The sequence below is a fragment of the Drosophila persimilis genome, unplaced genomic scaffold, assembly GCF_003286085.1.
Source record: "Drosophila persimilis strain 14011-0111.01,24,50 unplaced genomic scaffold, DperRS2 tig00000841-arrow-arrow-pilon, whole genome shotgun sequence".
Lineage (NCBI taxonomy): Eukaryota > Metazoa > Arthropoda > Insecta > Diptera > Drosophilidae > Drosophila > Drosophila persimilis.
Window position 1 is genome coordinate 559,163 of NW_020825361.1, and position 20,120 is coordinate 579,282.

Below are 20,120 nucleotides of genomic sequence, written 5' to 3' on the forward strand. Positions count from 1 at the left end.
ACGGAACGGACAACAGGACGAGAGGACACGGACCTGGTCGAGCAGAGGCTGGAGGGGAGGCAGTGGGTGGGGTGGGCAGGCCCTCGTCTACCATTGAAAGCCTTTTTTGATGGCGGCTGCTGTGCTTCTGCTGCCAGCGATTGTGGTGGTGGTTGCTCTGTTGGTGAGTTGGTGGGTTGGTGGGTTGGCGGGTTGGCGGGTTGGTGGGTTGGTCGAGCAAGGTAGCAGGCGGTTGCTAACGGTTGAGCCTCTGCACGGAATGTCCAAAAGTACCAAGAGACCCGCCGCCACCGCCGCTACATGTGTGTGCCACAGCAGCGTAATGGCCACAGTTGTTGTTATGGCCAAAGTTCGTACGTGAGGGTCGAGCAGAGTCGTCGTCGAGTCGTGGACTCAAATGACGAGGGGGGTGGCGGGTGGCGGGAGGCGGGTCCTGGGCACGTTGGGGCACACACATATAGAGTGGGGCGGTGAGGGAGGTGGGGCGATTCTGGGGGACAACATCTATTCGCATTTGGTCCTTTTTGGTGGCCGTTAGCTGGTCCCGGGGTCGTTTGTACATATTGCATCAAAGAAAAGTTTCTGCTGTTGGAAAAATTAAGCAAGAAAAGTCCTGCAAACAAACACACACACACATGTGGAACTCACGCACACATGGACCACACGCAGTCGCAATGCAAATAGCAAAAAAAAAAAAAAATAAAGTAAAAGTGGTCTGCGAAACGGACAGGACAACGCCAAAGGATATGCCCAGAGACATATATAACATACATATATACATATGTGCATAAATACCAGTATATATTTTCTGGGGTATCCATGCAAATAAGCCTCCCGCAGCAAAACCCAACTTCGTTTTGGCGTTTATCGAGTCAGGACTTGGAAATTGGCTGCCATTTTGATCTACCCCATCCACAATGGCCCAGTCCCCTGGCCAATCTAGCCCAAGAAAACCAAGTGACACCGCAAATAATTGTATCAAAATATTGACTAGATCTTCCGACTGTATCTTCGAACTGAAGCTCTAACCAGAGATGATTCGCAGGGGCAAAAATGATCAGACCCACAAAGTTTTGGTGGGAAAGAAGTAGGGAAGAATTATAGTAAAAATTGTCTTTTGGATTATTATTATTTTTCATTCTTGCACCACCATAAACCCATTATTATAACAGGTGTTTTTCAGTATAACCGCGAAAAATAATACTATTTGTAAATGTTCCTTGCACGTCCATCGATCTTCTTTACTTAAAACAAACAAAATTTACCGGATCACTCGTATCCTTCTCTCCTGGTCTCTTCTGGGTTAATGGAATACTTACATTAATAAATATATAGATAAATATTTAGAGATAAATAGAAAAATTGGCTATATGCAAGGAATAGCAGAAAAACTGAACAAAACTTTGCATTCACTATGAATTATGACTATGAGAAGATCCTCAAAATAAAGTTTATTCGCTGTATAAATTCCCCACAAGAGAATGGACACATTTCAGACTATAAAGTCCGAATAAAAACTCTGATACTGTGTCAAAATTACACGTGCCATCGATTTTCAAAAGAAGTTCTGAAAAACGCCACTAAAGATCTTTAAATTATTGATATTCTTCCAACAACACATTCCTACAGATCACATAAGTCCAGCGCCCCCCCTTGGCAGCCTCTGCTCCAAACCGCAACCCCAACTGTTGGCCTAACCATCGCATCCGCCCCGCCTTCTCCTCTAAGGACGCAATCAGAGCTCGAACCAGTCCAGAGCAGGCGGCCACATCAGGCCCTGGGACCAGGGACCAGGCACAAGGCACCAGGCCAGGGCTGATCTCTGGGACAAAATATTAGTTCTGTCAAAATAAATTTCTTTGAGTAATGTAATCCCATTTTGTGGTCTTCACCCACTGGGTGGGTGGGCAGGTTGGGCGGAGTGGCGCTATTTGGGGGAGTTGGACTCATTTTTTCCCCCCCTCTCCAAACACCACTCCCCCGCCCTCATTCTCGCTCTGCCCCTCAGACCACCCTCATGGCCACATATCGCATCAGGCAGAATATGAACGCGATAAATCTGTTCGTGATTGTTTTTTTTCTTTCTTTTGCCCCACACACACATGTGGGTGGTGGTGGTGCGGGTAGATGGGTGGTTGGGAGGTGTCCAACTCTGTTTGCGGTGTGTGAAAAAAATGGCAACGGAATTCGCTAATCCCAAGGACCAGACCAGACCAGACCAAACCAGAGCAGGCCAGGCCTTGACTTCAGGCTCAGATTGAGCTTCAGCTGTCCTTTATTACACTATTTCCTAGGCTCAGGCCCCAAGATTGATATACATATATGCAGGAGAGGAAGAGGATTGCTTAAGGGGTAGGGGCATGCGGTCTGGGTAGAATGGCAATCGGACGAAGAGTGAGTGTGTGGCAGAAGGAGCAGCGGCAGAGGCAGTGGCAAGGGCAGTGGCAGTGGCAGAGGCAGCGAAGTACGAAGTCGATTACGGACACATGTATTGTCGTTTCACGCACATGAGAAGACGTGACCAGGTGGGTGGCTTTCCAGTCAACCACCCACACCCACATCTCCTCCCCCTCAGAGGAAGTGTGTGTGTGTGTGTGTGTGAGTGTATGTGTGCCTTGGTCGCTGGATGATGACAATATCTCCTGACAGCTTTTGCGGCCGCCTGTGATTGCCAAAAATGAACCACGATGACGGGGAACAGAACACGAAATTGCAAAAAAAAAAAACCAACATTCCCAGCCGAAGCTTTAGATACCCTGACCCTGGTACATCGATTCCATTGGATCTATGGTGTTTAGGAGATATTTAAACGCATAAACAGATCATACAGATATACGGATGTTGCATCCAATGCCATTGTGCTCTGTCATCTCTCAAATAAATGAGTCTATCAGTATTTCTACCAGTTTCATAATAGATTTTTGCTTGGTAATCCTTTCGAGCTGTACAATTCCATATAATTTTGATGGAAACAAATATCGAACTTTATTAATTCTTATCAATTATATTTCGAAGAATCTTCCCTGGCATTCGAAGTCACCCATCTGGAATTATCAGTGTTAGTACGCCCTCTCTTACCGATGCGCATAGGAAGCATAGGCTACATGGCTACAGGCTACAGGCTCGGTTCTCCTCACCACAAACGATTGGGCATAATCGTATTACCCTCTGTAAGGGTAAGCACAAAAAAAAAAAAGTATAAAAAATGAAACCCTGAAATGTAATACACTCAAAGACACACGCACGCACCATGAGCCATATGAGTTGTGATTCGCGGGGCAGGACATTGATGAGGCCAAATTTCTGTGATTCGTCATCCAAATAGGTTTTTGCCCTAACACACACACTCCCACCCACGCACAGACACAGATATATACGGGTGTAAAATTACCAAGCATTACACACACGCATACTCGTACATTTCTAGGAGGGGGGAAATATCTCGGCCATTGGCAAGCTAATGGCCAAGAAAATGCCATGCAGCTGCTGCAGATTTCATCCGCAGAAAAACAGAAATATTTCACGTTCCATTTCCCTCTGTGCTTCACCCACTCGCGGATACAATGATAGGTTTTTTTAATGATATTAATTACTGCACCTTCAAATCGCACGATTGCATTCTGCAATCTAGCTATTAAACTCTTAAAATGCAGCTACTAGCAGTAGGCCCTTGTACATACCAACAATATTATATCATAGTTAAGATAAAAATGATTTATAATAATAATTGACATATTCATTTAACAGAAATAAACGCCACTCGCCGCTAGGTGGCCAGAGGGACCATGAACAGATAGGGTTTAATTCGAGTCCAATAAGAATTTGGCGGAAAACGACGCTAGATGGCTACAAGATGGTTCATGAATATGATGAGAGTCATACGACTCTCCATTGAATTCGCCAGAAAAGAGCAGATGAATACCTCAAAGATGTCTGTCCTAATCGTATGATTATCGTTTGTTGAAATTTAAAGTTCAACCAACAAAAGAACGAACCTTTAGGTGATTTAAAGCCTCTTCATGCATCAAGAAGTATGTTTTTTTTTTAAGTTAAATTGAGTTTTTTTGTATACTCAAAGAGTATACTATACCCGTATATTAGAGTTGTGGTGAAAGTTAATGTGTTTAACACCAAGATGGATGCGTTTCCGACCCCATGGAGTATATACATACATATATTCTTGATCATCATCAATAGCCGATTCGATATAGCCATGTCCGTCTCTCCGTCCGTTCTCCGAGACTATAAGAGTTAGAGCAACCAAATTTTGTATCCTGACTCCTGTGAGTCCTTTTGCCTCCACAAAGGACGAAAATACATATGTGGCATCCACAATTTTGAAGATACGGGAAAACCAAAAACACAGAATCATAGAAAATGACTATATCTACCAGATTGCCGATCGCTTTGGTTTTGATCAGATCATTTTTATAGCCAGAAGGCACAAATCAAAGTGCATTAGGCATGGAACGTACGGAACCAACAAGTGACATCTGGAGATGATGAAATAAGGTTAAGGAAACTTTAGAAATAATCTCAGGACTGCCACTAAAGATCTTCGGCAAACCAACTTCTAGCTGATTATCATAATGAAGAGAAACATTCGATATTCGATTCGATTGAGAGCAATTCGTCCTCACTGACGCTCGTTGATGAAACATTCTTTCATATTTGTTTGGCCAACCAGGAACCAAGGGCCAATCAAGGACCAACTAAGGACAGCGTACTGTCTAGTACATCTATAATTTTTGAATTTCATTATGTTTCAATTGTCGCGGCACTGATACGAGCTTTTTAGCGGTGATGGCTGTGTGCGGTGTGGGATTAGGGATATACCTACTGGGGGGGGGGGGGGGACTGTTTCTTGATACCGGTATTTTTCATCATCGATAATGTCACCAGTAAAAATCATGACCATGAAGCGTTCTACGTCTTCTAATGATCGTTAGGTTCACTTTCTTCTACCAGGTATCGTTGCATGCCGAGCATTTGTACATTTTTGAACCTTCAAATGAATATCTAGGTCGACAGTGAACTTCAGTATTTAATGCTTTGAAAGGATCGTGTTCGAAAAATACTCATTCTTATCGAAATGGGACTCCATCGTATTTGATGGATACATCAGTTAGTTTCGCATAGCTGGTTCATCGTGTGGTCAGATCATTCCAGACAGAATAGCAGATTCACGAAGAACCGTAAGCTGATATTTCTCCTCCAGCTTGTGTACCTGATCCAAGAATTCTGTCTCCATGTTCAGATTCTCCAATTGCTGATTTTTAGGCACAAAAATTATATTTTGAATTGGTAGTGAAAGTGCCTTAACCATGCTCCTGTAAGCCGGAATGTACTCGCAATCAGAATTTAGTTTCCTGCCAAATTCTGGACCCATGTCGGCTCCTGCATTGCAAGACTCCTACTATCGTCTCTCTTACTCTTCAAGAAATGTTCATTATTTTAATCCAGAAATAAATCTCCATGTGGAAGAACAGTGAACAGCTGATCATCATCAGTCGTAAGCTCATTTTAGTAACTCCCAGGAATCCTGTCTCCGAAAGAGCTGCAGATGTTCCCAAAGTTGTAGCAAAGGATTACCGCAATTGAAAGAAAAAACATAACAAACTCCGAGAGAACATTGAAGAACATTATTAGTGTTAGATTTTATTTTGGACCTATTATAAACAATTAATTAAATGTTCCATCATTTCTTGGTGGTAGTCAAGGCGGAGTGAAACAAAAAAAAAGGGGAGGTGTTTTAAGACTAAATGCACTGAAATGTGTATTGTAATTTGAATTGCGCTCAACTGGGTTCCAAGGAGAACCGGGGAGGCATGATATCGAACGAATACGATGCGAATGTAGCGTAACATCTAAGTAGTATATCTTGTAAATAAACAACGCTAGAAGGCCGTTGAGGCCACACCCAGTTTTTCCATGATCATAATAGCGGGATGTAGCCGCCTCCGTTGCGGATACAGGGGTTCCTGCTGAAGATTGCAAGCGATTCGACTTGCGTAAGGGCATTGGTAACGGTTTGGGTTTGGGCTGCGTATTGAAAGTATAAGTGGGGCAACAGTGACTACTACGATAAGAGCAATGAGGAGGATAGGTGGTGGTGCTGCCGGTGCCGGTGCCGGTGGCAATCAGGTGAGCTTTGATCGCTTCTTGGCAATCGCATCCTCGACGGCACGCAGCTGCTTAAGCAGCTCTTCCCTTCTTGAATGCTTGCCGCCGCCATCCTTATCCGTGTCCTTGTCCTTATCCTTATCCTTATCCTTTTCCTTGATCTTATCCTTGATGGGTGAATGACCATGCTTGTCCGGTTCGCCTGAGTGGATTGGCGATGCCAGTGCGGATACCCCCACCATGGTCGATGGCTTCTTAATCTCAATGGAAATCGGCGAACGCTTTTTGGTCGCTTGTTCAGCGGCTATTCAAATGAAAATGAGAAAAAAAACATGATGCAAATTCTTAATTTTACTTTGAGAAACATGCAAGTGGTGGAGACTTACGCTTTTTAATTAATTTACGCTCATTAAGCGCCTTGTCTGTGGCTCGTATTCTCTTCTGCGGTGACTCCAACGATGTGGTCGACGATGAAGATCCCGATTCCGAATCTGAATAAGAGGTATCCGATGAATCTATAGCCCAAAAGGAAACATATGTACCCGAATAAGTTTATCGTTTATAGATATAGATATAGCTATTGCTATTACCTGATTCAGATGAGGTGGAGCTGCGACCTCGCCTCCTTTTGTCGAACTTCTTGGGCGAAGGCGAAGATACCTTCTTCCGCTTCGAGGCGGGACTGGTGCGCTTTTCCAGGCCAGCGGCTCTCTTGTAGGAGGGTGAGGGGCTTGCCTCTGTGGATGGAAATAGAGATTAGCATTCGAATAATGATACCCAAGAATATCCAAAGGATATCCCCTACTTACTTGTCGAGTTTCGGCGTCGACGCGGTATCTGGCTGGGCGAACGCACCGCTCGTCCTGCCGGTGGCCGCCTGGCAGAGGCAGGCACCTTGTGCGAGCCACCGCCACCGCCACCACCGGCGCCGTAGCCGGCGCCGCCGCGTCGCTTGTGGTCCGAGGCACTGCTGGAGCGAGACGAATCCGTGCTGGAGTCGCTCTGAGAACTGTTTGAACTGGAATATGATGTGTTGGATGTGTAGCTCCGGCGGTCACGTCTGCGACGATCGTCCCGCTCGTACGAGCCACGTCCCATCGATTTGGATCTCATCCAGGGATCACTCCACTCATCGCCCCTGCCACTCGCGGACTCCACACGCTGGACGATCACCTCCCGTGCAGGACGCAGACGTCGATCATCTTCGTAGTGTGGCATTCGGTGTGGTGGTAGCTCGCGATATCTGGTCATCCTGCCATACGCATCCACATCCTCATACGGCATCGCCATATACTGTGGCCGGCCGTAACGCTCCGGCGCCGGCGGACCGTACATTGGGTACTGCAAGGGGAAGAGAGCGCGGGAATTAGCATGACTGCCAGTAGATGATGCTGGTAGATGCATGGGTAGTGGAAGTGCAAGTTGCTGCTCACGCACCGGTGCTGGTGACGGTGAGCCGGACGGGCTGCTGTTGTTCCCCCGTTCCTTAAGGTAGTACGGATCCTTCTCAAGCTCGTCGGGCGAGAGGGTCAGGTTCATTTTCTTGTCCTCAAAGTCCATATCCTGCTCCTTCCTTTTGTTCGCTTTCCGCATCATCTCCTTGGCTGTTCGCAGTCCCCGCTCCCAGGCATTCTCCACCACCACGGGCCCATCCGGCAACAGGACAGGCCTCGCCTCGTGATGGTTTCCATACATGCTCGGCGCATGATGCACCGGCGGCGGTCGATGATGCAACGGCGGCCTCTCATTCCGATAGTCATGATAGTCGGCCGGCGATGCGGGATGTGGGGCATATGCACTGACTGGTCGCGGGGCAGAGACACCGCTACTACCGCCGCCGCCTCCGCCACCGCCAGCACCAACGCTACCAACGCCACCCCCGCCGCCAACACCACCGCTGCCGCCCTGCATGGGCACGGATCGAACGAGACCCTCGAACATTGTGTAATTGCCCTTGTCGGTGACACCTGGATGCAGGAAGCGACAGCTCATGCCCCAGGTGCACTGGCCGCGCGTATAAAACCTACAGATAGGCTTCGGTTCTGTCTCCTCGGGCCGCTTCTCATCCTCATCGGACACCTCGCCCTCCTCCAGCTCCTCCTCGTCCTTTTTCTTTTTGGCAGCAGCTGCAATTTCTGCGGCGCTTTCAACCTCCAGTACGCCATTTTTATCGTCATCGCCAACAACGCCGCCTTCTTCGATATCCTTCTCGCCGCCTTCCACTTCGCCATCGTCATCGTCCGAGTGTCGATTGGATGTGGACGTGGGTGACGATGAGGCCCCCTTTACTGTAGTGTTTGTTTGATTGGCTTTTGCATCGGCATTGCCCTGGTCCCTGTCTCTGGCTATGTCCGGACACTCGCCCTCCTCCGCCTCAAAATCGAGAGCATCGTCATCGTGTGTCTTGACAAGATCCTCCTCCTGCAGACCCGTCGATGGCAGAGCTTCTCTGCCATTAGTGCTGTCCTCAGTCTGGAAGAAAAAGTCAAAAGATTAGACCAGGAAAAAGGGGCAGAGCGGTAAATCCATCTCACATTTGATTCTGTGGGTGATCCTCGAATCTCCTGTGGACTGTTTATCCGTGGAGCCTTGCCGTTCAGCTTCCCACCGGCTGCGCCATCCTCCTCATAATCGCCCAGACCTGGCAGTGTGTCATTGGAAATGGCCCCGTCATCATCATCTACATCGGGATGGAGTGAGTTCTTCGACGACGCCCGCTTCTCGTCTGTGTCAATTTCACTCACATCACTCAAATCCTCGTGGCTAATGTTGAGATCCACAGCCGCCTGGTTGTACAGCTGCGGACTGTTGCTGCGGCTTCTAACCGAGGAGAGAAGCGAGTTCTGCGGTGATTTGGTGGCGGCATTCGGTGATCCAACACTGCCCCCCGCCGTCGGTGGTACTGAGTCGGGCCGCGAGTCGGGTCTCGAGTCGGTGTTGGTGGTCTCCTCTCGGTCACGCGGCCGATCGATCACTCCCCGATCTGGTTCTGGGTCCGCTTCGTCCTCGCTGCCGGAACTGCTGCTACTGCTGCTATCACTGACGCTACCCGAACTGCTGCTTGAGCTCTTGTTCTGCAACTTTGACCTTTGGCTGCGGTTCGAGCTGGAACTTGAGTTGGACGAGGAGCTGCTGGTGGAGTCCGCCCGCCGGGATCTGTTCATTGCAGCAGCGGTGGCGGCGACTGCGACGGCGATGGATGTCATATCCGCCGCATGGCTAGACGCGACCTCGTCCGCACCGCCGCCCGTATCCTTTACGGGTGAGTTCGAGCGGGACTCGCTTGAGTTGGACGGGTTCGTGCTGGCTCGTGAGTCATCCGACTCCATGGTGTGCATGGGCTAGCCTTATCCCTTGTGGGGCAGCAGCAGCTCCGTTCGCTGTGTTCCTGGAGGTGCAGAGACGAGAAGGGGGTTACTGGAGGTCAATCGGGGAAAACTTTCGTACACAGTTTATCCATGTATATATGATCGATAACCTTAATCGTCAAGTCGATAAGCCAACCGTCGGACTGTGGGCCGACGCACAAAATGGAGCATAATGGAAGGAAGACAATGGTCTGCGAGCAAAGACTGGGAGCAATGCCAAGATTTTGCATCAGCTACCGAAAAGCTGTCCTATGGCGTTCTATGGATTTTTCGTGGCCACCCGTGGACAGAAGTCGCGCGCAGGGTAAAAAGTACACAGTCTTTGGCGATACGCAAAAGTCGGTCCCAAGAAAGTAAAAGCAAAATGCATTGCTTGGGCATGACACTGCAAACTGATGCAAAAGCGAATGGGGGAAATCGAAGTGCTCAATACTAGAATAACAAATTATATTCCTTGTATTTGGCCAAAGACTGTGCATTTGTTGAAGGATTCTGGGACCGACTCACCTGCCCAAGGCATTGGACTGAACAGACGAACCAAGGAGGCAGCGGGCCGCAGTCAGAGACGAAAGACAGGGAAGAATTGGAGTACCAGTATCCCGCACACTCGTACCACGAAGCGTCGAATAAAAACTAAAATTGAATTTGTTCCTGATGCAATATCTTGCTATTTTAAAGTCTTTGCTGCTTAGCCATCGTAATCGATGATTTGTTGGTTGCCCAGAAGGGACGCAGAACAGACAGTAATCCCCTAGGGATATCGATTTATTCAGGATACAGATATCCATCATTCTAACGGAAACGACAATGATGAGGGTGACCAAAGCAGAACCAAGGACGAGGCCAAGGTCAGGGTCACCACCGTTGAACAGACACCACCCAACAAATATCGATGCGCTCTCGACTACTTAATGAATATCGATTCCCAAGAATGTGCTTGGTGGATCGGTTGCTGTCGAATGTGGTGCTGGTGGTGGCGATGGTTGTGGTGAGGGGTTTTTATTTCTTGGGGGTAAAGGGGGATATAGTTTTTCGTACATTTTTGGTTTTTTGGTTTTTTTTTTTTTTTTTTTTTTTACGTTTTTGTTGAATTCTTACCTTCATTTCGCTTTTAATTTGGTTTATGTTTATCTTTTCTTTCATTTTCATTTCGATATTAATTTGTTGATGTGTATGTGTGTTCTGTGTACCGCTTCTTTCGTTTGTTCTTCGTTTTTCTCGAGACTTTTCGCGAACGTGAGATACGGAACATTGAGACGGATATTTGAGTGAGAGAGAGAGCAAGGGCAAAGCAGCAGCGACCCGTACGGCTACGGGGGGAAACAACGGGTAAAGGAATACTTTACTTTCAATAAAGTCAGAAAAATACAGCCTTTTGCTCTCTTCCCGCTCCAATGAAAGTACACACACACATACACTCGACTCGACACTCGACTCACACTCTCCCATACATATACATTATGGCATGTGGGAGAGACACTACGAGACACAGACACTGTTACTGTTAACACAGAGAGATAAAGTGTGAGAGAGATAGAGAGTTTAACTTAACTGCCGGACTTTTTTCGCACTTTTCGCGACCGACGAACAGACAGAGAAGAGTCTGCTCAAAAGAAAGGGGTCCATTAAGTGTTTACTTTGCACTTAATATTTTACTTTTTCTCAAATATACTATTTACTTTGCTATTTTTGCATAAACCACTTTTCACATACGCAGTTGACTTGAGTTTTATTTGATTATTATTTTTTTTTTTGGGTGGGAAAAATAGAATACTTGAAAAGAAATGAATTTGTTGGTTGCTTTTCGTTGCAATATGTACAATATTGTTGTTGCTGCTTACCTATGGATGGGGACGAATGGGATGAGAGGTGCGGTCGCGGGCACGGACACGCAAGAGTGCCACCAGATCGGCGCCTCTTTCAGCACCGCCACCGGGAATCAATCGTTTTCGTCGATTTCTTCAATCTGTCTGCCCGACTGCCAGACTGTCGTCTGCCTGTCTGCGCGTCGCTTTCGCCTTCAATGTGTGCGCTGCTTCTGGCTGTCCTATGGCTGTGCTGTGTGTCGGATGTCGGGGGCGTTTGGCAATGGGGTTTCTACCCACTGTCCTTGCGCAATTTTAAGATATTGCTGCAGCTTTATTATCACTTTTACCTGAATTAGTTAGCACGTTGTCTTGGTGTTCTTACGGGCAGCCGAGAATATGTTATTCCAATTTCTTCGTCACCAAAGCCGCATTACCGAAAATATGGCCGCATTACCAGTGTGACAGCTTATATTTCGATAAAAATATACCGTCCAGAAATATACCGGAAATATACCAAAATATATCGTCTGATTAAAAAATATTCCCTTAATATAGCGACGAATTATTTAAGTTCCATCATACATATTCCTCGTTTTTTGATATTCTGTCGAATATTACAAGCTAGATATAACCTTCAGCCCTGCCCAAATAAATTTATCCGATTAATGATTAGATTTTCTACTTGACTGGCTTGTTTTAAATACTGCCTTTTATTTGATTTTGTCTAAAAAAAAAAGGTTTTAGCAAAAAAGATCAAAAATATAAAACGTATTCCGTTGTGTAATAGCTGGCTAACTTAGACTCCCAGATCTGCCCACATAATTTTATGCCATTGATTTTCTAAATGACTGGCTAATTTTAGGTAATCCCTTTTCTGTAATTGTGTTTAAACTAGGGTTTAAGCAAAAACATTAAAGAATAAAACGTAAGTGGGCATGAAAAGTTATGTCATTCAAACACTTGTTCCTTGTCAACCGGTGGTCGTATACCATATTTCTTTTGGTAAATGTTAAAACTCAGTTTTCCAATGGATTATATAACTTATATAACTCGATCCCAATGCCTATTCGTGGTCTTTGTAAGTAGAAGATATAAATAAAAAGTTGAGCAAACTATCGTTGCATTTATTAGAGACTGGTATGACAAACCATTTCTCAGTTCTATGATATACTTTTCGCTAGAGTATGGAATGCTCCCAACGGTATAAAACGTAATGCGACGAAACGTTGCGATGAAACCACCACAAAAAAGAGCAAATCTATCGACTGGTACTGCCACCCTGACAGACTTTTTGCGCCTAACAGCACTATTTTCCAAATGAATTAATTATTTGGCAATTAATTTGCCAAAACAAGATCTTCACAGACAGAAATTCACTGTAAATCTAATACATTTTGATTTTTCAATGATGGTTGTATTATGCAATCATAAATTTATCTAAGCCTCTGGTATTTTCATTTTGCTATTGCCTGCAAACACTAGTGTCCCCTCCTCCTCCTCCTCCTCCTCCTCCTCCTCCACAAATAGCGATGCTGCTGGCGAAAACGTTACGTTTCCTGCAAATTTGCAGATTAAACGCAAAATGCCCACCAACAACTGCCTGGGCCACAGCACCACTCTGCGGAGCGACACATCGGCTCTACGCATCCAGCCCCATCGACATGAGCTTCGAGCTGTTTGAGGGCCAAACCAGCGACTCCAGCCAGGCACCGCTCATCACAATGCACGGCCTGTTCGGCTCCAAGCAGAATTGGCGTGGTATCAGCAAAGCCCTGGCCCAGCGGACCAACAGGAAGGTTAGTGGAGCACGCACCCCACCTAACACCACCCACCAATGCGTGTTGTATCAACTCAAAACGTGAATCTTCCATGTACAGATCTACGCTGTGGATGCCCGGAATCATGGCGAAAGCCCTCACACAACCACCCACAACTCGCCGTCAATGTCGAACGATGTGCGCCGCTTCCTGGAGATGCGATCTTATACAAAAGCCTGCCTGATGGGCCACAGCATGGGCGGTCGCTCAATGATGCTCTTTGCCCACAAGTATGTATGTATGTGTGCGGCATGCCCGCCAGACGAAACCACTAAAAAAAACTTCGGTACACCCAATGCAGCCGGAAATGACGGAACGTCTAATTGTCGTTGACATTTCTCCCATTCGAGTGCCCCGCTCCACTGGCGAAATGCAGCGCATATTCGATGCCATGATTAATCTCTCCCTCTCGCCGGATTTGCCCTTGTCCGAGGGACGAAAGCTGGCCCAGCAGCAGCTGCTGAAGGCCACCGACTCGAGTGAAACTGTGCAGTTTATCATGCTAAATCTGAGGAAGGATCCCCAAACCGGAGCGTAAGTAATGCGTCCACCGCAGCTATATAATATCTTTATCTTTCGTTGTCCTACCTTCAGGTTCTCGTGGGCCTGCAATGCGAAGCTGCTGAGCGAATTCCTGCCACGCTTTCAAGACTACCGATCACACTTTGCGTCCCTGCCACCGTATCGGGGGCCAACCACCTTTATTTGCGGCACTCAGTCGCCATACATGAAGTAAGCTTGTTCGGCTGAACCCATGTTCTACGACTTTTGCCTAATCTATCTCCTCCATCCTACCTTTCCAGACGCGAGGACTGGCCGCAGATTCTGGAAATGTTCCCCAATGCAGAAATCCATTGGCTGAATGCCCACCATCTTGTGCACTTCGAACAGCCGCAGCAGTTCATCTCAATTGTCACCGAATTTCTCAACAGGCCTTTGAGTGCCTCATGAAATTCTCTAGCGATTCAAATTGTACAAAGCAATTTATAAGAAAGAGACACCAAAGCACACAATGTTTTCTTCTTGAAAATCTCCGATCGTTTTACAGGAGTTCAACATAGGAGGACAACAGCATAAAATAGAACGAGATAGCAGTACATTGCAACACGGTGCGCATGATCAATGCACTTAACACCCTGTTGGGATGCTCCGAACATAAGATACCTCCGCCTGTCAGATACTAATTATCTTATAAGCAGCATATCTATAATGAGAGAAAAACAGAACGGCATACAGCAGTATTCCTGATCTCTATTAAGGTCCAATTGCCATTATTTTCGTTAGATGTAGATCAGATCTCTAGGATTCGCATATATTTTTTGATAGTCTCCAAGACTACGCCTTCGGATACGCTTCCTTCTGTCGAATCCCACCATACCTTACCTTATTCAAAAACTATTTGCATCAGCTTTATGGCACATAATTAGAATTCAATTCTATTTAAAGGGGAATCGAACGATTCAGAGACCATGATGAAAGGGAATTTAGAGTGCAGAGATGGATGGGACAAAGTCCAGTCGGACTGAGGGTCGCATCGTTGGCCTAGAGCCTTGACAATTTATTGATAGCATCAGAGCCTCAGCTAAATGCTTCCTAATCGTAATAAATTATGTAATCATGATGGATGAATAGCTTATTTCACAGAACAGCTGTTCCCTCAACTAATCAAAGAATTCCATTCAATTTCTGGTTATTTTTTGTTACATTTAAAATGTAATTTAATTTCTCATCCTTGTTCGGCGTATGATTTTCAGATCAGATTTTCCGTTTTCTCCATAAGTATAGTTCGATTGTATGTTTTTGTTTGTTTGTTTTCGTTTTTTCTTGTTGTTAAAAAATATACATTACACAGACACGAAACGAATGCCATGAAGAAGCTTGGATAGAATCCGTATCCCGTATGCTGCATACAAAAAAATTGACAGCAAGGCAAGTGTTCGAATTTTTTTGCTCTTGTTGTTGTTGTTGTTGTTTTTGGGTTTATCCGTGTTTGTGTAAGCATATAATATATATACGTGTATACGTGTGTATATGTGGGTTTTGTTTTGTTTTTGTGTGTGGTTTTTACTTACAAACTAAGAATAAATACATGTAAATTAGGGGGAAATCACATTGCACTTACAAATAATATAGTCAAAAGGTTAAAAATTATCCATAAATGAACACAGTTCTGCGTGCGAGATGGTGTGGGTGTGGGTGTCGTGTGATGTGTGTTCTTGGAGTGGTGGAGTGTATACAATACATCAAACATCAAACAGGAATGGTGGGTATAAACTTTTGTGCTAAGGCTAAAATGGTTTTGATAATGTCTTCAATTTGATGTGTGTTCAGGTGTGTGTGTGTGTGTGTGTGTGGTATGTGTACATGAGAGGTGTTTTGTGTGTTTGAGTGTGTGAGAGAAAGTCATTGATTTTGTCTCACAGATTTTCTTAGTTATTTCTTTTTTTCATTTTTCTTTGTTTGTTTAGTTATTAGTTTTGCTCTAGTTCTCTCTCTTTGTTCATTTTTTGTATTTTGTGCTTTTGTTTTGCTTGGGGCTTTTGGTTTGTAGTTTGTTTAGACGATAATGCCGCCATCGTAGGCGTAGTCGGCCTTGTTGTGCATGACAAGACGATTCTCCACAAAGTAAAAGCTGTCCGAGCGCGTCTCAAAGGGGCTCGATATCATTTCAGCAACTGCAATCACAGGTAGAGAAAGAGAGAGAGAGAGAGTTAGAAGTGCAGTTCCACGCCCTATAGGTCGGGCCTTCCTCTATGTTGTAGCCTTGACCCACAAACACAGAGAGAAGGGAGAGATTTCAGCTTTTTTTTCTTTTTTTTTGGCAGCAGCCCATTGCTGCGCCTGAACTTATGTATGTAAAGTGGCGCACCACTGCCTACCTAGGTCGGGTGGAAGATTAGGAAACTCGTAGATGTGCTCGCAAGTGTTCTTCGAATACGGAATGCAGTAGCCAAACTCAAAGTCAAAGGTTTTCAGCAGGCGATCACGGAAGAAGTGGCGCTCTATCATCCGAAAATTGTTCACTGGCTGACTGCCCACAGTGAACTCGACCCTGGGGAAGGAACAAAGGTTAGCAGCCATGATAGAGACCTATATGTACATATATATGTATATGGGGAGACACTTACGTGGCGCCCACAGTTTTTAGGTTGAGAAATGCCGGAGTAAACTGATAGCGTACATAGCGTCCGGCATTGGGGTCGGCAGTGTCGTCAAGCGATAGTTCCTCGGCGGCGGCCAGCATTGTCTCCTCCACGGACAGACCGTCCGGAAATTGCTCGCTGGGTGGCTTGGCGATCTCAAAGAGCACGGCACCGCTCTCCAGATCGCGTATTTTGAAGCGTGTAAAGTCTATTTCGAACACATTGGCATTGGCCGAGCAGAGGTAGTCGTCCGTGATCTTGGTGAGGTGCAGCACCTCTTCGGGACTGACGTTGGACTCCTCCTTGCGCTTGCCCTCAGCACCGACTCCGCCAGCATTAGCAGTAGCTCCAGCTCCCATCGGCCCCCCGCTGCTGCCGTTACCATCACCGCTGCCCGGGGCGGAGACGGAGGCGGCCGCCGCAGCAGTGCTGGCAGACGCAGAAGCAGAGGCGGTGCTGGCGGAGGAAGATTGCACTGGATTCAATTGCTTGCCCACGACACTCATGGCTGGACGTGGCTGGATGGATCGACTGTGAGGCTGTGGCTGCGGCTAAGGTCTACTGGGTGGTCTCCTTTTGGTGGAATGGCTGGGGTTTGCTCTGCTCCTGGGGTCGCTCCTACTGTGCGCTCTTTGCTCCGGCGGGGCAACGCTCAAACTGCAGCAGCAACAACAGTCGATTAGAGAGGGGGCGAAAACTGCATTAATTAGTGGACAATTAACCCCTGGCTGCACGCAGGGGTGAGCGAATACTCACCAACACATATACACGCATCGAGAGTTGCCATAACATTTGCCAAAAACAACAACACAAAAACGCGACCCAATTTCTGGAAAAGCTCTGTTCTATGTGCTTGTGTTTGTTTTTCCTTTGCTCTTCCGCGCTGTGTGGGTGTGTGTGTACATGCAAGAGTCGGTGGATATGTGTGTGTGTGGATGTTTTCCTTTCTTTGTGGTGTTGCTGCTGTTGCTTTTGAGTTGCTTCAGATCCTGTTTCTTCGGCTGCCCCGTGGCTGCTGGATTAAGTTTTAACTATTGTGGAGAAACATATCCATTGCATATGATCACATTAAGCTATCTAGTTTTGTTTAAATTCGAGACATTCTCTCCTATTTAATAAAACCAAACTGTTGTCTCCAGTATTATCTAGTATGTGTGAGCAGCAGTGTGACCGTATACAAATAATCACACCATGCAATGAAATACTGAAATCTGAAATCGATAAAATTTTTTTCTCAGCTGTTTTTAGCTCAATTAGCGAATTCAAAAATCAAATATAAAGGCTTTTTCCGTTCGTTTTATACTTTAAGTTAAAGAAACGAAATAAGCGGGATTTGTTTTTTTTTTTGTTTACGAAGTAGAAAAAACTGCAGTAACTTGTGCGGCAAACTAAAGGAGGCTGAGATCCTCTGATGCAGCTGCTCCTGGAGTGGCTAGAATTTACTAGCAGGTTACACGCCACATGCGAATCTCCATGAAAGGGCTCCAGCGTTGAAAAAGAAGTCATCCCATGTTCGTTTCATCACTCCAGAGACAATCTTTGATCTACAGCTAACACCTAATGGTCTTTCCCAGAGGTACACCGGTGAACCTGATGAGAAGTCTTTGATCACGTATGTACATCTCGTCGGTGTGAGATGCCTTGATCCATCCATTCGCGTTTTTGGCTTTAACCTATTGCCGCTCTTTTTCGCGCTGCTTCTGCTCTGACGAAAGATTCTTTTGACCTCTGTGAGCTCTCTTTCGGTCGAGCATGACCTGTTGCTGCTTGAAAAACTGCTTTTTGCGGTCTTTTGGCGTCTGGACGTCCATGATCTCCTCATGCTCACCAATAGGCGGTTCTTTCGGGTTCTTTCGGAAGGGATAAGCTGTTCGAGGCATTTGAACCCTTTCTCTGTGCTAGCGGATTATGAGTAAGTGGAACAAAAGGGGAAAGCGATAGGTGACTGGACCAAAGTATTCGACCAAATTCTCATCCAGTCATCAATGCCCGTCGAGACTTGCACGGATATTCTAGCCGTGGATATTTTATCCTCATTTTTTAAAAATACCGATAAAAACGAATTTAGCCCACTCAATTTAAACAGGTGACCAAGTTGAGTTAATCCGCAGAAATAGCAGATATAAGAACTTATTTTATAGTATTGTTTATATAAAAAGGTTTAAACAAAAAAGATTATAGATGAGTGTGTTACAATGTAGTATGCCGATTCTAACCGATTCAAAAAGAGCAGTTGGACTTTCGATACTATCGACTGGATAATCGCTAGAGCTGCGCGCCAGCGAGGAGGGACAAGGATATTTTCTTTAAAATATTTTCAAAAATTAGATTTAATAGATTGATGAAATACATTTTTAATTTTTTTGCATTTGTCTACAATTATTGGGTGTAATATATTTAACAAGTAAATATTATAAGAATATGTTGCATAGTCCCTACCTTTTGTTACCTCAACCATAAAGTATCGCCAACTCCGATGGCCGATAGTTGAATGCAGCTCTGCGTATGAGCCTGTGGTGGGTGGTCACACTCTTGGCGCGCAGCAACTAGAATTTGAACTTGATTCGTTAAAGTTTAAATGTTTAAGTTTAGAATGAGTATTATCTTATTTCCACAAACCTCCCCCAATATGCTAACAAATATACGAATACACTTAAAACTTTCCATACTAGCGCTTTCTTGTGGTTTCAAAAATTGTAATTAAATTCAAACGCACTCAATGGATCCTGTATATTTGCATGACAATCATTTAAATATATTTCCATTTTCTCATATGTATGTATATAATTTGTATGAGCATATTCCAATGCAATATCCACTGCAGCAACAGCAGCCGGATGCACTTGAAACGAGGCCCATCCCAATTGTGGCTGGCAATTAGTTAATGTCCATGAAGATTACCCGAGTCCCAACACAGGCTTCCCTTTCTTCCCTTCCCTCCCCTGCAGGCCACTCAAGTGTCTCGGGTGAGCGCCAGTCGAGTGGTTGCAGCTATAGGATCTGGTCTTGCTTCTCTTGCTTCTACTGGGTTCAAGAGCCCTATCCCATTTCCAACCCAGACTTAAGGGCGCCAAAGTCTGATCATTTCGATTTGGTCTCCATATGTGTGGGTAGGGTAGACAGACGACTACTTAGTATAATTCTAGTTACTTCTTCTTGCTGTGGGCTGTTGCTGTTTCTGTTCCTTCGGCTGTTGTTGCGCCTTAAGTGGGTATTTTAATATTCACAGCCAGAGACAGAGCCAGAGCCAGAAGAGTGTTAAGTTTCAGAGGCCGCATGCACTTATGCCATGTCCGCCCGCCGTCTGTCCGTCCGCTCGTCCGTTTGTCCGTCTGTCTGTGCCTTTGGTTCCACTGTCCGTTGGTGTCCGCGTTTCCTGTATGGTCTTTGCCTCTGTCCCTCTCTCTTTCTCTCTCTCTCTCTGTCTGTGTCTGTTCTTGTGTGAGTGTGTATCTGTGTGTGCGGCAGTAAGAACGTGTTCAGTTCTATCTTTAGTACAGTTTGACTGCTGCAACCGCACACTGACGAGAGGTATACGATGCCATATCCAACCCAGAGACTTGATTTATCCCCAAACACAAGCTCCAACCCACTGTCTGGACATATCCGCTCCTGAAAATGATGGAATTTGACACATCTTGGAAGGAAAAGAGGAGGAGACAGAGAGACCGAGAGACAGAGAGAGAGAGAGAGAGAGGAAGGGTTTGGGGATTTTGATTGATAATCCTTCTGCTTCGTGGGGAAGGAATGTGGCATGAACAGGGCAGAGCTTAGTTTTGCTAAGGATCAGGTTGCAGCCCCAAATCAAAATTGATTCAGACTTCCAATAGGATTCCGATTTCCAGTTTCAAATTCAATCAA

The 20,120-nt window shown here is 45.7% G+C and overlaps 3 protein-coding genes across 4 annotated transcripts; 1 reads left to right on the forward strand and 2 right to left on the reverse strand.

Annotated features, from left to right (window-relative positions):
• Positions 1–5,632: 5,632 nt before the first annotated feature.
• Positions 5,633–11,359, reverse strand: LOC6597542 (zinc finger CCCH domain-containing protein 18). Of its 2 annotated transcripts, none has more exons than XM_026993477.1 (6): positions 11,333–11,359; positions 8,658–9,511; positions 6,933–8,595; positions 6,714–6,860; positions 6,510–6,638; positions 5,633–6,427 (listed from the first exon to the last, which is right to left on the reverse strand). In XM_026993477.1, exons 2-6 carry the CDS (start codon positions 9,459–9,461, stop codon positions 6,141–6,143), a joined length of 3,030 nt encoding a protein of 1,009 aa, XP_026849278.1. In that variant the 5' UTR covers positions 9,462–9,511; positions 11,333–11,359; the 3' UTR covers positions 5,633–6,140. The 2 variants fall into 2 exon arrangements, with proteins under 2 accessions (XP_026849278.1, XP_026849279.1); XM_026993478.1 differs by lacking the exon at positions 11,333–11,359 and having other exon boundaries at positions 6,933–7,464; positions 7,561–8,595.
• Positions 11,360–12,789: 1,430 nt separating this feature from the next.
• On the forward strand, positions 12,790–14,126 carry LOC6597543 (protein ABHD11). The gene is made up of 5 exons (XM_002022637.2): positions 12,790–13,095; positions 13,177–13,350; positions 13,418–13,650; positions 13,711–13,848; positions 13,920–14,126. Exons 1-5 carry the CDS (start codon positions 12,829–12,831, stop codon positions 14,065–14,067), a joined length of 960 nt encoding a protein of 319 aa, XP_002022673.1. The 5' UTR covers positions 12,790–12,828; the 3' UTR covers positions 14,068–14,126.
• A 689-nt stretch (positions 14,127–14,815) lies between these two features.
• Positions 14,816–17,160, reverse strand: LOC6597544 (protein unc-119 homolog). Its single transcript, XM_002022638.2, has 4 exons — positions 17,016–17,160; positions 16,245–16,916; positions 15,996–16,168; positions 14,816–15,791 (listed from the first exon to the last, which is right to left on the reverse strand). The coding sequence occupies exons 2-4, from the start codon at positions 16,763–16,765 to the stop codon at positions 15,673–15,675; spliced, it is 813 nt and encodes a 270-aa protein (XP_002022674.1). The 5' UTR covers positions 16,766–16,916; positions 17,016–17,160; the 3' UTR covers positions 14,816–15,672.
• Positions 17,161–20,120: the final 2,960 nt, after the last annotated feature.

Excerpts from the sequence above, each read along its gene's own strand:
- LOC6597542 (XM_026993477.1), bottom strand. The coding sequence starts at position 9,461 with ATGCACACCATGGAGTCGGATGACTCACGAGCCAGCACGAACCCGTCC. Across the intron at positions 8,596-8,657 it reads GATCACCCACAGAATCAAAT|ACTGAGGACAGCACTAATGG; the intron begins GTGAGATGGATT and ends TTTTTCTTCCAG. Across the intron at positions 6,428-6,509 it reads GCGTAAATTAATTAAAAAGC|CCGCTGAACAAGCGACCAAA; the intron begins GTAAGTCTCCAC and ends TCATTTGAATAG.
- LOC6597543 (XM_002022637.2), top strand. The coding sequence starts at position 12,829 with ATGCTGCTGGCGAAAACGTTACGTTTCCTGCAAATTTGCAGATTAAAC. Across the intron at positions 13,096-13,176 it reads CCCAGCGGACCAACAGGAAG|ATCTACGCTGTGGATGCCCG; the intron begins GTTAGTGGAGCA and ends TTCCATGTACAG. Across the intron at positions 13,651-13,710 it reads AAGGATCCCCAAACCGGAGC|GTTCTCGTGGGCCTGCAATG; the intron begins GTAAGTAATGCG and ends TCCTACCTTCAG.
- LOC6597544 (XM_002022638.2), bottom strand. The coding sequence starts at position 16,765 with ATGAGTGTCGTGGGCAAGCAATTGAATCCAGTGCAATCTTCCTCCGCC. Across the intron at positions 16,169-16,244 it reads CTAAAAACTGTGGGCGCCAC|GGTCGAGTTCACTGTGGGCA; the intron begins GTAAGTGTCTCC and ends TTCCTTCCCCAG. Across the intron at positions 15,792-15,995 it reads TAATCTTCCACCCGACCTAG|TTGCTGAAATGATATCGAGC; the intron begins GTAGGCAGTGGT and ends CTGTGATTGCAG.